This window comes from Gossypium raimondii, chromosome 11 (genome assembly GCF_025698545.1).
Source record: "Gossypium raimondii isolate GPD5lz chromosome 11, ASM2569854v1, whole genome shotgun sequence".
In the NCBI taxonomy this organism is placed as follows: domain Eukaryota; kingdom Viridiplantae; phylum Streptophyta; class Magnoliopsida; order Malvales; family Malvaceae; genus Gossypium; species Gossypium raimondii.
Window position 1 is genome coordinate 4,787,122 of NC_068575.1, and position 21,068 is coordinate 4,808,189.

General features: G+C 32.0%; 2 protein-coding genes and 1 long non-coding RNA gene across 3 annotated transcripts; 2 read left to right on the forward strand and 1 right to left on the reverse strand.

Moving 5' to 3' along the window:
- The first annotated feature begins 2,232 nt into the window (after window positions 1–2,232).
- On the forward strand, window positions 2,233–3,067 carry LOC128034910 (uncharacterized). Its single transcript, XR_008191165.1, has 2 exons — window positions 2,233–2,388; window positions 2,688–3,067. It is a non-coding gene; the product is annotated as an uncharacterized LOC128034910 (long non-coding RNA).
- Window positions 3,068–8,585: 5,518 nt separating this feature from the next.
- Window positions 8,586–11,303, forward strand: LOC128034909 (putative disease resistance protein RGA3). The gene is made up of 2 exons (XM_052624269.1): window positions 8,586–8,717; window positions 8,809–11,303. Exon 2 carries the CDS (start codon window positions 9,353–9,355, stop codon window positions 11,126–11,128), a length of 1,776 nt encoding a protein of 591 aa, XP_052480229.1. The 5' UTR covers window positions 8,586–8,717; window positions 8,809–9,352; the 3' UTR covers window positions 11,129–11,303.
- Window positions 11,304–13,900: 2,597 nt separating this feature from the next.
- LOC105761342 (putative disease resistance protein RGA3) lies at window positions 13,901–17,527 on the reverse strand. The gene is made up of 4 exons (XM_052623527.1): window positions 17,128–17,527; window positions 16,974–17,024; window positions 15,197–16,871; window positions 13,901–14,196 (listed from the first exon to the last, which is right to left on the reverse strand). The coding sequence occupies exons 1-3, from the start codon at window positions 17,525–17,527 to the stop codon at window positions 15,211–15,213; spliced, it is 2,112 nt and encodes a 703-aa protein (XP_052479487.1). The 3' UTR covers window positions 13,901–14,196; window positions 15,197–15,210.
- Window positions 17,528–21,068: the final 3,541 nt, after the last annotated feature.

A 21,068-nucleotide genomic window follows, 5' to 3' on the forward strand; every position in this document is an offset into this window, starting at 1 on the left:
TTTATATTTTATTTATAAGGTATAATAATTGAAAAGTATGACGAAATCTAAAGTTTTAAAAACTAGATCGATGATCAAACCAATAAGGTTACTAGTTTGTTGATCCAATTGATTCAATTGGTTTGATTGATTAGTCTAATTCAATTAAATAAATCATAAAAAATTCATAAAAAATAAAAATATATTAAAATATTTTAGTTCAACCAGTTCAATCGCATCTAATTCGACCAATTTTTTTGCCCAGTTCAACCAATCTTTCATTAACTTTTAGTGAGAAAGTTAATTCTCTATATAGAAATCGAAAACTTTGAGCTTTTCAGAATATAGAATTTATTCTTATAAACAAATTACCACTATTTTATGATAAAATAACAGCGATAGGCGTAATTAAATCATCTCATAGATCCTGTTGACACCATTTTTTGGATGAAAAACGGGGTCGACTTGGGTTTTGACAAAAACGAAAAAAACGGGAGTCGCCACCAATCCTTTTTTATGAGGTGTGATTGGATCACCTCGAAAAGTGGTTGTTTTTAATAAACGGTTTGATTTTATTAAAACAACAAGTTTGGTCCATGAAATTCAGAAAAACGGGTTCGGGAGTCGGTTACGCACGAAGAAGGATTAGCACCCTCAATACGCCCAAAATTGGTACCTAGTTGATTACTTAATGTCTTAATGTCGAAAATTGAAAACCTTGAAGAATTTTAAAAATACAATCCTTGTATTAAAACGTTAAAAATTTTCAGGAAAATGGGCATATTTCACGTTATTCAAGAAAAAGAATCATATCCAGTAAGTTAGGACACAATGTCTCGAATTCCCGATACGCGAATGAAAAATGCTTATTTAAAAGATATTTAACTATCTTGGATTTAAAAAAAGAGATCACGACCAGTAAGTTAGGACACGATCCTTTTTTAGTTCCCGATATCGTTTAACTTAAGTTCAAAAAGATTCGTGCATTTAGATTTATCGTGAAAATCAAAACCCAGTAAGTTAGGGCACGATCTTCTCGAATCTAAACACGAAATGCCATTTTTTAAAATAAATTTTGTTATATCGAGTAAAATAAAACACGAAGTCGTAGTAAGAAATGTGAAAACAAATTTCATTGTTGTCATGCATGGCAGAACCATAATGAATATGAAAGTATAAAAAGTATAAAAAATACGAGCAATAACAACGATATAAAAGGCCAAATCTACAACATAAAAATAACAAAGTATATAGACGAATAAAATTAAAACATTCATGAAAATCACATAAATAAATAATGAATACAATTAAAATGTAAGAGATATATATATCTATGTACATAGATATAAATTAAAATATGTGAGTATATGTGAATTATAAAATATATATAATATATTAAAAATATAAAGAATATATAAATATGTATATATAAAAATATGTACATATACGTGGGTATATAAAAATTATGAAATATGAAGAATATAGACAAAATGTATATTTTTTTGAAAGTACGAAATGTATGTAAGTATATATATATGTATATAATAAAGGCGTATGAAAGCATATTTATATACATGTATTTAAAAAGTGTATAGATATATATAGATGTGCAAAAGTATGAGTATTTATGTAGATGTTAGATAAGCTATAAAAATATATGTACGTTTATATAAAATAAATTATTGTGAAATATGGACATACATAACGTATATATAGAATAAAAATGAAGCTGAAAATAAATATAAAGCTAATTAATATGATAGTAACAAATAAATAAAAGGAAAATAAAACTAATAATAGTTAATAATAATAATAATAATAACAATAATAATAGGACTAAATCAAAACGGAAACGAAATCTCAGGGCTAAAATCAAAATAAAATAGAGTAAGGGATTAAACTGTGAGGCGCGAGAAAAGTAGAAGGGCCAAAACAGAAAATAAACCGAAGCCCCAAAATGCAACGCAGCAGTGGACTAACATGAAACAAACATAAAACTTTGTGGCCAACTTAAAAATAAAAGAAAATAGTGAAAAGGGGCCAAATTGCGACACGCTTCAAAGTCAGGGGGACTGAACGCGCAAATAACCCATTTGAAGAAAACACGCGGATCCTCCCCCTTGGGTCGCGTCACCGCGCGGGTCAGAGACCAAAACGACGCCTTTTTGGTCTCTGAACCCTAAGTCCATACTACGTCGTTTTGAAAACCATTAAAATAAAAAAAAAAATTCAAAATTTCATTTTTCTCTGCCGAAATATAAAAAAAAAAAAGGAAATTTCATTTGAGCCACCAAAACTCCGACCCTTGGAGTTCTTTGGCCTCTGACGCGCCGTTCATGCACCCGCCGTACCGCCACCGTCTCCGACGGCCGACGAAGCGCTTGAGAGGCGTTCGAAGCCCTCTCTTCAGTTACTTTCCCTCTCTTTCTTCTTTATTTTCGTTAAAATAAATAAATAAAAACAACAATAAAAATAAATAAATTAAGAAAAACGAAAGATTGCAATCTAAAAACCAGGAAATCACCTTGGTTTTCTTTGTTTTTTTATTTATTTTCTTTGATCTTGTCTGTCTATTACAAAAGGAGAAATCAAAAGAAAAAAAAAGAAGCAGAAGCCCCCAAAGAATACATCTTTCGGCTTTTATAGTCGATTATACTACTGTTTTCTGCTATTGTTGTTGTTTCTTGCTTACTTTTTCTTCTTTGCAGGTGCAAGTGGCGATGGGACGTGCGGCGGCAGAAGCGGCGGTGGCAGGGCAAGTGGGCGACGTGACCGTGACGGTGGCGGCTGGTCAGCAGATGCGGCGCTAGGGTTTCTTTTCTGAAACCCTAGTTTGACTTTGGGGGGATTGGGCCAGTTGGGTAGTTGGGCTAGGTTTGGGTTTCAGGTTAGGCTAGTTGGGTATTGGGTTGCTGATTTGGGCTTTGGTTTGTAATTGGGTAGTTGGGGGTTTAATTGTTTTTGTTTAGTTTAAGGTTAATTGGGTTTTGGGCTAAAAATTGGGCTTGTACAGATCCTATTTTAGGAAAATAGTACAAAAGTTTTACTTGAATAATGAGTAATTAAATAGTATTGTTTTAATATGATACTACAGTTCCCCTTTATTCAAAACCCTAAGGGGCGGCAACAGACCCTACTATGCACTAGGGTTTGTCACCCCTTTTACATGGGATGAGTTCTTGGGCCTGTCTCAAATTCTCGGGTTATACATATTGAAGGTTTAGCCCAGATGAATAACCTTGATATAATATCAGTTTATGTGAGCAATTCTGTTGTAATGTCAACTTGTCCGAGCAAATTTCTAATATATCATCAACTTGTGTGACCAACTTATTCCCGTGCCCGTTTTGCTATAGTTCCATCGGACGATATTCAGTTGATTGAAAATAGAAACTAAACAATGGAATAAGAATGAAATGGTATTTGGTGATACTTGATATATGGGTTGTTACATGACTTTGTTTAAGTTTTTATATTACTTATGATGTTCGAACTTAGGCAGTTCTTTTGGGAATGCAATGTGACCTGTCATTACATCTAATCACTTATTAGTCTCTTTTTGTAAAATTGGAGAATTGAATAAGTCATTGTGCTTGTATAAAATATTGTTACTATTAACTATATTTTTAATATTTCTATTATTACATTAATTATTTAAAACATATATTATGATATCTTTCACAAAAACAAGTAAAAGAAAAGGGAAAAGAAGCAAAATTAAGGGTGAATTATTATTGTTGGGAGCCGAATAGTACATTATTAATCTCTCAAACATATAATTAATTAATATTTATTCAAAGCTTTCTTGATCAATATGAATGGGAGGATTCCTTCACTAAAGGTTTTAAAATTTTACCAATTTAATTAAAATTTCTAGAACTTTAAAAGGTTTAATGAGAATTATCAAAATTCTGAATAGTTTAATTAAAAATTTAATTGAGAAAATAAAAATTTCCAAAAATTTTGAGAGATCTAATTAAAAGTTTCAAAAATTGTTTAATGAAAATTTACAGAATTTTAATAAACCAAATTAAAATTTTTATAAAATTAAAAAGGTCAAATAGCAATGTTCCAAATCTTGGGGGCCAAGGTCGCCTCTGTCTTCCTTGAGGATCATTGTCGTAACGTAGTGGAGACCCAAGGCGCCATAGCCCCCCTAAAATATTAAATTTTAATTTAGGCCCTTTATAATTTATAAAATTTTAAATTAGTAATAGTAAAACTACACTTTGGCCCCTTAAAATGATAAAATTTTGATTTAACCTTTTAAAAATTATAAAGATATAGGCTATTAAAATGACAAAATTCTATTTTTACCATCATACAAATATACAATTTAATTCCGACCCTCCCAAAAAATTTTCAAGCTCCATCACTGACGAGGATTCGGCTAGTAATTTATAAAAAGGAATGAACAACCATTTGGTAACTCACAAGGCATAAAATATAAACACGACAACGAAATAACTTAATGTCTTTTATAAGACAGTCAACAAGCAAAACACGAACTTTTCTTTTTACAATCAATGCTTATGTTACAATTTAATACGAGTGGCGATATCAAATCTTAAATTTTCAACACATAATTTTAACCACTTATTTTTAATAAATACGATAAAAAATAGAAAATGCTACCAGCATAAACGGATTCTAACACCACCACCACTATCGATAGAGCCTCTCAATTGATATGTTCTGCAAAATATTAGGGTTTTTTACACCAATAGTATAGAAAAAAAAATACTGAAATAGGATGTCAGAAAAAAAATTTACCAAAATAGGTTACTTTTTCATTGGAGCCTATTAGATAGGCGCCAATGAATAAAATAATAATTTTTTTTGAATAAAATATTATTTTATACTTTTTTAATATTTTTTTAAAAGAATACGGGTCAAAATACAATCGGGTCGGGTCGGGTTGGGTGGCGCCTGTGTAGTAGGCGCCAATGAAGGAGCCTCATAGAGAGGCGCCAATGGTGGCCTCTGCCCACCGCTGCATCCCCTGCATGCTGCTGAATGTGTTGTCCCTTCTTCAATTTTTTCTTTTGCCTATAAGTAAATGCAAATGGTCCCAATGCCACACGGTAGAGAAAAAAAAAAGAGAGAAAGGAGAAGAAGAGAAGGAGAAGAAGAAGAAGAAGAAGAAAGAAAAAAAAAAGGTAATGTATTTTTTTAATAAATAATTTTGTTTATAATTTAAAAAGTTTATAGTTTGTGAATTTTTTAGGATATATTTTAAAAGATATTGTGAATTTTTTGTTATTAATTATTAATTATAAATTATCTATATTTAGTATTTATAGTTTAGATTAGAATTTTGTATGAATCTGGTGTGCCCCAGGATTATTGTGTATCACAATACGATGAATCTGGTTTCCGACTGAAGACGCATTAACGTTTCCATCCTCATTCACGCCTTCGTCGTCAATATCATCCGGGACCTCGTCTGCGTCGGGATCACTCTCACTATCCACTTCAGTAATCAACAGGATCACTACTATAGTATACATCATCACCAACCACATCGGTCTCTACCGCAGATTAAGATCAATATTTATCCCATGTATAGGTGATTGACTATCAACATACGATACCGGAACCACCATACACGGCGCTTCAACTCCATCTTCTTCACCTAATGGAGTGGGATCTTCAATTGCCTCCACACCGCTAACTCAAAGAAATAACTGAATCGGTGCATTTTGTTACTCAAGTCCCACAATAAAGAGCGACCATGGTCTCCACGTCTTCATCGTCTACAAGTTCCATTTCGTAAATTTTATTGGATCTGTTGAAACCGGAAACTTGTAGAAAACTTTTGATATCCTTCTCCCACAACGCCTATAAATTTTTCACTAATTTTTCCTTCATATCATCAAACGAGATATTTCTATTAAATCTCATTGCTACTTGTTTGCGACATTCAAATATACATCCCACAGCTTGTTGTTAAAATTTCTCCATCGAAATAAACGCATACAAAAACCGATTCTCCATTTTCAATACTAGATCTCAAAAAAGAATTTCAAATTTCTTAAAACAGTTTCAAAATGTAAACAAAATACATAAAATTTTAATGCAAAATTTTTCATTCAGAAGCTAACAAAATTAATAACATGACAAAATAACTTTCAAATAATAAAATTACTAACAAGACTCTACATTCTATTTAAAAAGAAAAACCAAAATACCTAATTTTTTTCTTCTTTTCTTCTGCTTCCTTCCTTCTTTTCTTCTGCTTCCTTCCTTCTTCTTTCTTCCGTTTCTGTAGTCAAATTTATGTCTGTGTTGGGGCTATTTATAGAGAAAAATCACAGCATTGGCGCCTTTCAGTATGGCACCACCATTGGCGCCTCCCAGATAGGCACCACCATTGGCGCCTCCCAAATAGGCACCACCATTGGCGCCTTCCAGATAGGCGCCAATACTATGTATTATACGGGTTATATACTAACCCGGAAAAGTATAAAATAATATTTTATTCAAAAAAATTTTTATTATTATTTTATTCATTGGCGCCTATCTAATAGGCTCCAATGAAAAAGTAACCTATTTTGGTAAAAAAAATTCTGACATCCTATTTCAGTATTTTTTTTTTCTATACTATTTGTGTAAAAAACCCAAAATATTAGGATCATTGAATATATATGATATCTTGGGGGTTTGAAGTGATTCATTGAGAGCATGTTCAACGAGAGAAAGAAATTTTATGTAAAACTCAACTAGGCAAAGTTCAATAACTACTATTGAAATTGAAAAGTTGTGTAACTTCTTTTCATATTCAAATATTACAGGTAGATAAAAAGAAAAAAGAAAGGATAATATGTCGTCTATTTTCGAACTTATTCAAGAGTATTTAATTGGTGTATGATTTTTTTTTATCTAATTGGTACCTGAATTTATATTCTGTCACCTAGGTTGGTATCTCTGCACTAACACCGTTTGTTTGTGCTGATGTAGCACTAATGGTCAATGATAACTTGTTCATTTTGCATAATTTACGTGTTCAACTCGACTTATTCTCAAATTAATCCCTGGTAATTGGTGCGTTTTGTGTTTAAATATTGACAGGAACAAAATTCGGGCACTTTAAATCAAAAAAAGCAAAGAAGGGGTAAAATTGAAGCATGGAAAAGAGAAGAGGGACCAAATTATAAATTTTGACCTTGTAAAAGCCAAAATTAGTAAATTAAATCTGAAAATATTTTGTGTAATTAGAGGTAGGTGGGAAAAGCCTAAAATTAGTATGTGGATTTTGTATAAATAGGTGGGGGTGTAATTGAAAAGATACACTTGAATTGGCTTGAACAATTAAATTAAACCATTTTTTCTCCCTTCCAATTTTATGCGCGTAGCATACCGTCATTCACGAAAAGATTTATTTGATTGCCTGTATATGTTAATTGATATGGAATATCGGTATATAGGACTAAAATGACATGAATTACATAGAATATGATATATGACATGAAAATTGGATAGAAAAATGTTAGATGACATGAAATATATGTGTATTGATGATGAATTCGATTGTAATTATGATTGTGAAAGAGAAATGATGTGTACAAAATTATAAAATGAAATTGAACATTAGTACCTTATTAACTAGTCGGACCGAGTCGGATATAGTTGACATGCCATAGGATTGGATTGTGCACATGATTATGCACTTATGCGCCAAGATGCACCTCGTGTGTTAGGATGTACTTCGCGCGCCAGAATACGCTTTTGCACCAAGATGCACCTTATGTGCCAGTATGCACTTTGTGTGCCAGTGATGCACTTCGAGCACCACTATACACTTTATGTGCCAATTTATCTGATGATGCATTTAGGTGTCAGTTTGGTGTGTTGATTAGACAATTTGTGTATCTGTCTGAGTTATGTTAATTAGGGTTATAATTGGTAAACTTAATTAATGATATCGAAAAATAAAAAAATTTGATGATATGGTCTCAATTGTGTTCCCATGCGGGTTATAATAGAAAGATCATGTGAGCTATTGAACAAATCAATTGAAAACGAGTCCTGGAAGCTAGATGATTGTAAATGAGACAATCGACTCCAGTAAAGTGGATCAAATGGTAAGCTACCATGACAGGTGATGTTAAATGAATATGATAATGGGTTGTAAAAAAGTGGATCAAAAAAAAATCGTCTCAATCGGACAACTGAGCCAAAAGTTATGGCCTTTCAAAGTTTTCCAAGCTTAAAAACATAAACTGTTCATACCACGTCAGCAAATCATGTCCTTGTAGGCGCGATTTGTGTCCACGTAAGCAAATCGCGCTGACGTGGACGCGATGTCCTGACACGTACCCTGACATCGGGCTGACGTGGACGCGATTTCGTGAAAAATGGCCCATTCCGGTAAATAATTAAAAAACCGGCCCATTCCGGTAAATTTTGAAAAAAAACGGCTTTTTTGGTAAAATAGCCCAATAAAGAAGGTGAAATTCAATTATATTACTTTATATACTCAGTGCTTTCTATGTAAATTATTTTTATTATTTTAAATATAAAATATATATATTAATATGCTAAAAAAATAAATTAAATTATAAATTAAATAAAAAATAAAATTCAGTTTTAGTTACATTCAAATTCTCGATTTTTGGGGTTTTCTGCGCCCTAATAGTAGGAAAAGAAAATTCTCATCAAACCCTAAAGCCCATAAAAGAAAAAGTGAGAAGTTTAGTTGATCTATCAGAATCTCAAGCACTCACCCTTAATTTGCAGTAAGTTGCGAGTCTGCAATTCTTTAGACCCCTTTTCTCAATTGATTTTCTTCTTTAACCAATCGTTTCTCTCGCGCTCTGTTTCTTTTAGGATGGCCGATGAACATATTTCCACAGTCCTGGAGCAGCTACGACGAATCATGGCCGACGAAAGATTTCGGAACTCGGAGTTTCAGATAAACTTGCTTGTATGGAGACTCGAAGCTTTTCAATCTATGATTCTTTAACATGGGGACGGGCTATTTTCGGTTCGGCTATTGGAGCGTGGGATTACTGTTCATGCACTCGATCAAGTGCTATATAACATAGAAGATGTAATTAGCGACGTCTTACATTTAGGAGTATCTACTGAATTAGCAGCAGCAGGCCTTGAGAAGTTTGCTTCTACTCAATCAAAAGCAGCATCAGCAGAAACAGCCACTCTTTACATCTTGCGCAAGAGGTTGGAAGAATTGGAGGAGGTATTGATTGGTAATCCGCATGAATCGCATCCCTTGCACTCTAAACGATCTTTTTTTGTAAAATTGTCAAAGTTATATGGTCTAGATGTGGTTAAGAAAGATATAATAAATGTAATTTTGGGTGAAAGTTTCAGGGATAGTAGCGACAGCATTAAAACCATCATTATTGTTGGCATGGAAGGAACGGGGAAAACATATCTTGCACGGTGCATTTGTACTGATTGTCAAGTTCTGGAAATTTTTGACAACATAATTTGGGTGAATGTTTCGGATGATTTTGATTTAGGTAAAATTGCAAGAAAAATTATTCTGTCTCTTGAAGGTTTGGAGCATGACTCTTTGCGTCTCCTAACATTAGTTCCATTGCAAAGTCTGTTAGATAGAATTCAGCGAAAGATTGTTAACAAGAAATCACTTCTTGTTTTAGATGGTGTGGGGAGATATGATTGTGATGATTGGGAAGCACTTAGAGCTGTTTTTCAACATGGCATGTCGGGGAGTGGGATTCTAGTGACTACTCATGAGCACTCGGTTGCAGGAGCAATGGAATCATCTTATAAATTTTGTTTGGGAAAGCTGTCTGATGAGTTGTGTTGGATGATACTTCGTGAAGTTGGATTGAATGATGATACTCTTGAATATGCGGTAGAGGATATAGGAAGGGAACTTGCAAGGAGGTGTGAAGGACTACCCTTTGCTGCAAAGGTTTTGGGAGATGCTATACGACATTATGACTTTGGAATAAGAGGATGGGATGTTTTTCTGAGAAATTGTATCTGGAAATCTCCTAGAATACCCAAATATATGTCTAAAATTCTATCACTATCTTATTGCAATCTACCTTTGTCTGTAAGACGGTGCTTATCGTATTGGGCTATCTTCCCCAAAAGCTTTGAGATTTCAAAAACTCTTTTGGTGCAACACTGGATGGCACAAGGTTGTCTGTACTCATCTGATAATTTAGAAATGGAACTAAAAGGTGAAGAGTACTTTAAATGCTTAGAAGCTCATTCATGTTTCCAATATTGTACCAGAGATGGTGGTATGCTTACTTGTAAGATGCATAGCTTAGTACATGATTGTGTCCAATCTTTGTCCCCATATGATTTAATGATGAGGTTCGAGTCTGTTAAACAGCTGACCTTGAATTTATCTTCTTGGACGGAGGAGGTCAAAGTTGTTGGCACTCATCATTTGGTAATGATGATTGCTCAAGGAGCTGGTTTTCCCATGGACATTAGTGGTGCAGAGAAATTGAGGACCCTTGTTGCTGTTACTCAAGGGTGTTTGATAACTAGTCAAGCATTATCTAACTTATTTAAACAATCCAAACATCTGAGGTTATTGGATTTGAGCTTGACTAGTGGGTGGCATAATTGTTTTGGGCCATCCGGACAAGGTAATATACTAGATGAAATTCCGGTGGAAATCTGCGGATTGATTAATTTGAGCTACCTTAGCTTGGCTGGCAGCAAAGTATTGAAGATATTACCAGAAACATTGTGTGACTTGCATAATTTGCAATCCTTGGATCTTACTGGTTGTAGTAGTCTTAGAAAATTGCCAGATGGAATGGGGAAATTAATGAACTTGAGGTATTTTTATACCTGGTGTTGCTCTAGTATAACTTCCTATCCAAAAGGGATTAGCTGCTTAACTTCTCTTAGAGAATTAACCAATGTCATTGCTAGAGCTGATCACAATGATTCAAAGGAATTCACTCTTGGAGATTTTGAAAGGTTGAACAACCTTTGTGGACATGTTCGTGTGAAACTGGTAGGAAATGCGGTAGATGCAGATGAGGCTATTAGAGCTAACCTTGGGAACAAGAAGGATCTTGACCGTATCAGAATAAATCTGGATGGGGATATAGGGAAAGAAAGCCAAGACGTTATAAAGAAAGCATTAAACCCGCCTTCCGACTTGAATATAGAGTTCGTAGGTTGGTAGTCTCTCTGTCTCATTTTCTCTTTTGTTGTAGCTTTGATGGTTCAAATTCAGTATTTTCTCCTATGATTCATTCAAACCCAAATTTCAATTGTGTTATAGTAGTTCTAGTTTCTATTGTTATCATCTGATTAGATGGAATATTATGAAATCTCTTATAACATTACAATGACACAGATATCGGCTTGTCTATCACATGAAATTTCTCTCTTGCTAAAGCATGCTCTGAATGAATCACTTTAAAACGGCAAGATAACTTAGATGATCCTTATTTTCTTTTGCTGGACATACATATCCCGTGAGAGACATTGTCGTTATCGGTGGTACTGTAGTGAAAGTTGAAGTATATTTTTAGTATTTTAGTTTTTATATTAGGATTTAATCAGTTATTAAGATGAATTTTTTCTGGAAAAAACATGGATACTTTTTTCTAAAATTTTTTATTAACTCTTTTGAAATTTGTTGAATTTTTAATTATTTTTATTAGTTTTGAATTTTTATGCATTATACGTAGGTTACCACACGAGTTGATCAGTTAGTATTGTTAAAATTTTAACAATTTTTTAATTCAAAAGAAAGTAATATAACTAAATTGTAAAGGGTAAGTGTAAAAGTCAAAATGACAAAATAAGTCAACATTAAAAGATTAAATTTATCACGATGCCTTTTTATATACTCATAATTAATTATAATAAAAGTTAACTTTATTCAGATATATTTGTTATTTTAAATAAATATTCAGAATACAACTTGAAAATAATCTCATGCTTATAATTATAACACGAAAACTTTTCTTATTATATAATGGAAGAGTATTTGGTACATTAACAATGTGCCTTTTTTATTGCATAAGTATGTGTAAAAGATTGATATGTCTTTATTTTTAAATTTTTATTTTTAATATTTTATTATACCTTCTAAGACACTTGTCAATCTTTTAACTTTGCTTATAAAATTTAAAAATTCCACTAATAATTTCACCTAGCAAAATGGATTAAAAACATTTAAAGTAATTTAGTTGAATTATGATAAAAGGTCAATGTATTCTAAAATGCTAAATGGCATAAATTTGAGTTTGTCAAATTCTCTAGCATTGGGAGGTAAGTCAAATTGCAAACTAAGTTGAATATTTTTTGGCTTTTCAGTAATCATATTCATGCTAATATTTTTAGATTTAATTCTCACTTTCAATATTAAAAGAGGGTTCAAATGCACTTGGAGTCAACATGAACATGATACTTTGAAAACCCTAAAGGGCACTTGCACTCTTGTTTTGGAGGCGAGGTTAAGAAGACCTACAACAAGTTTTAATATAATTTGATATAGTTGAAAAAGATTCAGAGGAAAACGGTACCAAAATCTACAGTCGTGGAATACGATGAATGTATTAAAATATATGAAATTGGTTGATGGTTTTATTTATTGTCTATTAATATTTTAACTAATCAACTAAGTAGTAATGAAGAGGACATGACACTTAATTATTATAGTGACAGTTTCTAGTTAAAGTTTCAAAATATGAAGATGCATTGACATCAATTCACTAATTTTTATGAAAAATGTTTTTAACCGGTTCATATCCCCAATGCCATTGAACGTTGAATCAAATGGTTTTGTTGATTAGAGAAAGACACTAAGAAATGTAGAGGAACATATGTACGTAAGAGAGAATTTGAGGCACATTTAATAAGTTAACTTTGGGAATTTTATATGTGGATCATAGCAAAGAAGAAAGAGACTGTTGAGAATGATCAAACTTGGAGCATATGTTTGGACCCAAGTGGAGGTACCTATTAGGTAAGTGAAACAAGCAATTGAGATGATGGAGAGTTTAATACACCGGTATCGTACTATGATAATTTATGGTCATTTTTAATTAATACAAGTCAAAAAAAATTTAGGACCAATGCAACGATCAAAGTCAAGATAAAATCCTTCGATATCGGACAAATATTTAATAACCCTAAAATTAATGGGCAAATAGTGATGAGTTAACTTAAAATAGAATTGAAGAGGATAAGGTCCTACAATTAATAATAAGAAAAGTGAAGACTCTTTGAAAAGATTAAGGATGTACTTTGATTAAGAGTGGTTATAAAAAAAAAAAATTGGGGGGAAGGGATAGAGTGGAGTAAGGAAAGTGGTGTGATTGCCCATTAACATAAGTAAGAAATATGCGAATGATTGCCCATTAACATATAGAGTGGGTAAAATTGACTTGTTTTTCTAGAAAGACAATAGATAAGCCTAAAAAGTTATAAAAAGTAATTGTTATAATAGTTAAAATGAGAGGAAAAAATAAGATATTTTTGTTTATGAGAATTAAGTGTCGTGAGTCGGGACGAAAAGATTAATCATTGTTACGACAGTAAATACCTTGATTACAACGAAAAAGATAAAATACCATTTTACTTTATAGAAAATTCTTATGATTTTATAAAATAGACCATGAATATATTAAATCATATAAGTAAAACATATCTATAGTCATCATAATAAAAGCGTAATTCTATAACTCATACCTAATTTAAATATAGAATGGTATTTAGAATGATTATAAGAAAATGCTTGTTCATAAATGTTGTGAGTTTTTTTGACATTAAATTTTGGGAGTTTAATTAAAACTTTCAGAATTTTTAAAAGGTTTAATGAAAATTTCCAAAAATTCTGAAGAGTAATTTAATTGAAAACAATAAGAATTTCTAGAAATTTTGAGAGAGCTAGTTAAAAGTTTCAAAAAATTGACAAAGCTTAACTAGAAAGGCCTAATAGCAGTTTTCCAAATCTTGGGGCCAAGGTACCCTCTGGCTCCCATCAGGAATCACCTGGTAATTTATAAAAAGGAATAAACAATCACTTGGTAACTCACAACTTACAAGGCATAAAATATAATCACGTCAAGCAGCAAAGCACAAACCTTTTTTTATATTCCAATCTAATACAAGTGATAATATCAACTCTTAGAGCCCTAACTCTTAAAGTATCAGCATATAATTTTAACCACTTACTTTTAATAAATACCACCATCACTACCATTATCACCACCGACAGAGCCTCTCAATTCATATGTCCTGCAAAAGATAAAGATCATTGAATATGATATCTTGACGCTTTCAAGTGATTCATTGAGAGCATGTTCAGCGAGAGAGAGAAATTTAATGTAAAACTCAACTACGCAAACTACTATTGAAATTGAAAAGCTATGTAGCTTTTTTCAATATTCAAATATTACATAAAAACAACAAAAAAAATTTATTATGTAGTTTATTTTTGAACTTGTTCAAAAGTATCTAGTTAGTATCTGAACTTGTATTCTATTATTCAAGTTGGTACTTCTGCACTAGTACCGTTAATTTGTGCTAACGTAGCACTAATGACCAATCTTATAGTAACATGTGACAACCACTCAATATGACGCGTGACAAAAATAAATTAAAAAATTAAAAATCTTTTTAAAATGTAGATTAATCTAAAAATATAATTTTTTTGGACAAATTCTAATATCAACTAGGTACTTCTCGAACAAGTTTAGATACCAACTAAACTTATTCATGGGACAGACAAAAATATAAATTTGTGAGGGTTTGGGCAAAAATATTACGCCCAAAGTTTGTAATGTTTTATATTATGTTATATTTATATATTATTTAATTTATAACACATAAAAATTAAGTCTATAGTAATATATTAAAAAAATTTAAGACCACTATACATAAAACTATAATAATAAAAATTTATTTATTTATTAAATATAAAATTAAAATAAATACAGATTTAATTTTTTTAAATGATATGAGCGAGTTTAAAATGAGTTTAGGTTAACCATATACAAATATGAGTATGTTTAGACAAAATGTTATGCCTATATTACGGGTCAAGCCGGACTCGTGCAATTATAAAATATATTAATATCATGCTTAGACTTAGTGTGACCCATGAACACTTTTAGCACCAACTAGGTATTTGACAAATTCAGACACTAACTAGGTAAAAAAAAAATTTCAAATACCAATAAAATATATTTGGACAAGTTCAGGGTAAACCACTTATTAACCCAAGGAAAAAAATTACCTTCAAGCAACATTTCACCATTCGCGATCGTTGAAGAAACCATTCCTCATGGAGAGAGGTAGATTCAATGTTGTATCTGCAACAGCATGGTCTATTCTTCCATCTAAATAGATCTTAACCTTCTTGAGATGCGTCTTGTTTTGGAGTTTGGCTTTGTCAGCCTGTTGCACATCTATTACATTTCCCACCAGCTTCAGACGAAGAATTTCATGGAGGTTGTTCAAGTTTTCGAGATCTCCAATGCAGAACACTTTAGGATCATCGCAATCCGCTCTTGCAATGATATCTGTTAAAATCCTTACAGATGTTAATTTCCCAATCCCTTTGGGGTAGTAAGTTAGACCGGAACAATCTGTAGTACAAAGATACCTCAAATTGATCAAGTTCCCCACACCATCCGGTAGTTTTTCAAGACGACTGCATCCATGAAGATCCAAGGATAACAAATCATGCAATTGGCAGATTGTATCAGGTAGTCTATGTATCATCTTGCAACAAAATAAGTTGAGATGCCTTAAATGTATCAAATCACCTATTTTGCTTGAAATCTTGGGAAGCAAATTATCACATGAATTATTCATGCCCAAATCTAGCACCCTTAAGCACGGAGATTGTACAAACAATTGGTGCAGAGAATCGCATGTAACAACTCGGGTTCCCAAGGCAGAAAAGATTGAAAGGCTACGCAATTTGCTACCACCTTTAATTGAAAGAGGAAAATAATGATCTTCTTCAAGAATGACCGTCAAGTGGCGAGCATCATTCGAAGGTAATTGAAATTTCATGATTTCAGATCTATTTACCTCTTTCATCACAAAGTCTTTACTTGTCAAATACTGTACAAGATCATATATTATGTCATGCATCTTACATGCAACAATGCCAGCGTCATCTTCTTCCACAAAATCTTGGAATAAAGAGCAAGATGCTAAGTGTTGAAAGAACTCTCTACCTGTAGCTTCAACCTCATCTTCTCTCTTTACATTGCCACTAGGAGCTAAGTAACCTTGTCCAATCCAGTGCCTGATTAAATTATCTATCCGGATTTGCAATCCTTTAGGAAAGGTTACACAATACAAGAAACAGTCTCTGATTCTTGACTGCGGCAAATCATGATAACTCAAGAATAAAGAACGCAAAACACGTTCCCACACAGCCAAATTGCATAGCTCTTTGTCATTGATATCATTCCACAATCTTGCTTCACTTTTTTGTAAGTGATGTCCTAGATCCTTCGCAACAAGTGGCAAACCTTTACTTTTCTTTGAAATTCTCTTTGCAATGCATTCCAAGGGTTCGCGATTTTGTTGAGAAAGTTGATCCTTTCCAACAAATGCAAATTGCTTAAGAATTGACCAACAATCTTCATCAGGTAAACTCGACAAATAATAAATCAAACCTGAATTGCAAGATAAGGTATTTGCAACAGATACCTTCCGAGTAGTAACCAAAATCTTACTTCCAGGCTTACCATGTTTTAAAACAGCTTGCAGGTCTTCCCAATCTCCATTATCGTCTGCCCACACATCATCTAAAACAAGAAAAAATCTTGTATCTATGATTTTCTGCTTAAGATTACCAAGAAGGAAATCTAAAGTAACTGAATCTTGGAGGTACACAGGAAAACTAAAATTATCTTCTTCAAAAGCTAAAATGATATCACGCGCAACTTTTTCTTGTCAAAAGGTTGGAAACACACACCAAATCATTTTGTCAAATCTTGTCTTAAGAAGTTCATCATTGTAAATCAATCGGGCAAGGTCGGTTTTGCCAATACCTCCCATCCCCACTATGGAGATAGTTTGACTGCCCTGTTCTTCCTCATAAACTAAACGGAACACTAACTCAGTTTTATTCCGCTTCGACCAATAATTTTGATAGATCACAATAGCTAGTACTTTCTTTGTTCCGCAGAGGAGATATAATTTTACTCTTGCCCAGATCCAGCTTGTTTTTCAGCTCAAATGGACTCAGTTTTTCACAAATCTTCTTTATTCTATCAGAACTACGACGATATGCAATGAATTCAAGTAGACAATTTACCTTGGCACGAACAGATTCTGCCTTCCGTACTTTACAGCTCCATAAATTCAACACATCCTCGATTTCATAAATTACAATTTTCAGATCTTCTAGCAACAGTTTGATTGCATCGTCTGTAATTTGAAGGTCCTCTGCATCTTTGAGAACGGATCGGATGGATTTCAGATATGTTTCAAGATTTTTGAGAGCAGCCTCGCGGTCTCCCCACATCGTCATCTCTTTTACCGCTTGGTCACTCAAGATTGTTGTTATCTGTTGCAAGACTACCGTAAGAATTGCCTCCGCCATTTTTATGATAGCTTTTACTTCTCCCTGATTTATACTTCAAATCACAACAAATTACAGGAAAAGAAACATTGAGAAATCGAGAGAAAGGGGGTGAAACAGCGTCAATGGATTGAGGAGAGCAGCAGGAAACAAAAGCCAAATAACCCAAAATTTCTTTTTTGTCCTTTTCGCTAATGTTCGACGTATAAAAGGATAAATTTCACTTTCCTCTTGGATCAATTATTTGTTCTACTTTCAACTGAGTAAAACAATTCATCAATTAATTTTGTATAGTTAAATGTTTATTTTGTGTTTTGTATGTAAGGTAAAATAATAAATTTAATCAAATATAGCTTATTTCAGGTGCGAAATTAGAAAAAAAAATTATGGGCTAAAATTAAATTGTAATTTTTACGATAGAAAAATACAATTTCACCATTTTAATAGACTACATCTTTATAATTTTTAATAGATTAAATCAAATTTTTATATTTTAGGGGAGCCAAAGTATATTTTTATTTTTATTAATTTAAAATTTTAATTTTTTTAGAGGGTCCATATGAAAAAAAAAATCATTTTAGGGAGGGCCAGGGCCCTTGCCAATCCCCTAATTTCACCACTGGTTTACTTTATATTTTATTTATAAGGTATAATAATTGAAACGGTATGACGAAATCTAAGGTTTTAAAAACTAAATCGATGATCAAACCAATAAGGTTACTAGTTTGTTGATCCAATTGATTCAATTGGTTTGATTGATTAGTCTAATTCAATTAAATAAATCATAAAAAATTCATAAAAATAAAAATATATTAAAATATTTTAGTTCAACCAGTTCAATCGCATCTAATTCGACCAATTTTTTTGCCCAGTTCAACCAATCTTTCATGAACTTTTAGTGAGAAAGTTAATTCTCTATATAGAAATCGAAAACTTTGAGCTTTTCAGAATATAGAATTTATTCTTATAAACAAATTACCACTATTTTATGATAAAATAACAGCGATAGGTGTAATTAAATCATCTCATAGATCCTATTTTAGGAAAATAGTACAAAAGTTTTACTTGAATAATGAGTAATTAAATAGTATTGTTTTAATATGATACTACAGTTCCCCTTTATTCAAAACACTAAGGGGCGGCAACATACCCTACTATGCACTAGGGTTTGTCACCCCTTTTACATAGGATGAGTTCTTGGGCCTGTCTCAAATTATCGGGTTATACATATTGAAGGTTTAGCCGAGATGAATAACCTTGATATAATATCAGTTTATGTGAGCAATTCTGTTGTAATGTCAACTTGTCCGAAAGCAACCTAATATATCATCAACTTGTGTGACCAACTTATTCCCGTGTATTCGAGCCCGTTTTGCTATAGTTCCATCGGACGATATTCAGTTGATTGAAAATAGAAACTAAACAATGGAATGAGAATGAAATGGTATTTGGTGATACTTGATATATGGGTTGTTACATGACTTTGTTTAAGTTTTTATATTACTTATGATGTTCGAACTTAGGCAGTTCTTTTGGGAATGCAATGTGACCTGTCATTACATCTAATCACTTATTGGTCTCTTTTTGTAAAATTGGAGAATTGAATAAGTCATTGTGCTTGTATAAAATATTGTTACTATTAACTATATTTTTTAATATTTCTATTATTACATTAATTATTTAAAACATATATTATGATATCTTTCACAAAAACAAGTAAAAGAAAAAGGAAAAGAAGCAAAATTAAGAGTGAATTATTATTGTTGGGAGCCAAATAGTACATTATTAATCTCTCAAACATATAATTAATTAATATTTATTCAAACCTTTCTTCAATATGAATGGGAGGATTCCTTCACTAAAATTTTTCAAATTTTACCAATTTAATTAAAATTTGAGAATTTTAAAAGGTTTAATGAGAATTATCAAAATTCTGAATAGTTTAATTAAAAATTAATTGAGAAAATAAGAATTTCCAAAAAGAATTTGAGAGATCTAATTAAAAGTTTTAAAAATTGTTTAATGAAAATTTACAGAATTTTAATAAACTAAATTAAAAATTTTATAAAATTAAAAAGGTCAAATGGCAATTTTCTAAATCTTGGGGGTCAAGGTAGCCTCTGTCTTCCATGAGGATCAGTGGCATAACGTAGTGGAGACCCAAGGCGCCATAGCCCTCTTAAAATAGTAAATTTTAATTTAGGCCTTTTATAATTTATAAAATTTTAAATTAGTAATAATAAAACTATACTTTGACCTCTTAAAATGATACAATTTTGATTTAACCTTTAAAAATTATAAAGATATAAGCTATTAAAATTATAAAATTCTATTTTTACCATCATACAAATATACAATTTAATTCCAACCCTCTCAAAAAATTTTCAAGCTCCATCACTGAAGAGGATTCGGCTAGTAATTTATAAAAAGGAATGAACAACCATTTGGTAACTCATAAGGCATAAAATATAAACACGACAACGAAATTACTTAATGTCTTTTATGAGACAGTACAAGCAAAACACAAACTTTTCTTTTTACAATCGATGCTTATATTACAATTTAATACGAGTGGCGATATGCTCTACATCTTAAATTTTCAACACGTAATTTTAACCACTTATTTTTAATAAATACGATAAAAAAAATACAAAATGCTACCACCAGCATAAACGGATTCTACCACCACCACCACCACCACCACCACCATCGATAGAGCCTCTCAATTGATATGTTCTGCAAAATATTAGGATCTTGGGGGTTTGAAGTGATTCATTGGGAGCATGTTGAACGAAAGAAAGAAATTTTATGTAAAACTCAACTAGGCAAAGTTAAATAACTACTATTGAAATTGAAAAGTTGTGTAACTTCTTTTCATATTCAAATATTACAGGTAGATAAAAAGAGAAAAGAAAGGATAATTTGTCGTCTATTTTCGAACTTATTCAAAAGTATTTATTTGGTGTATGATTTTTTTTTATCTAATTGGTACCTGAATTTATATTCTGTCACCTAGGTTGGTATCTCTGCACTAACACCGTTTGTTTGTGCTGACGTAGCACTAATGGTCAATGATAACTTGTTCATTTTGCATAATTTACGTGTTCAACTCGACTTATTCTCAAATTAATCCCTGGTAATTGGTGCGTTTTGTGTTTAAATATTGACAGGAACAAAATTCGGGCACTTTAAATCAAAAACAAGCAAAGAAGGGGTTAGATTGAAGCATGGAAAAGAGAAGAGGGACCAAATTATAAATTTGGGACATTTGATGGGATAGTCAGATCTTGACCTTGTAAAAGCCAAAATTAGTAAATTAAATCTGAAAATATTTTGTGTAATTAGAGGTAGGTGGGAAAAGCCTAAAATTAGTATGTGGATTTTGTATAAATAGGTGGGCTGTGTACTTGAAAAGATATACTTGAATTGGCTTGAACAATTAAATTAAACCATTTTTTCTCCCTTCCAATTTTATGCGCGTAGCATACCGTCATTCATGAAAAGATTTATTTGATTGCATGTATATGTTAGTTGATATGGAATATCGGTATATAGGACTAAA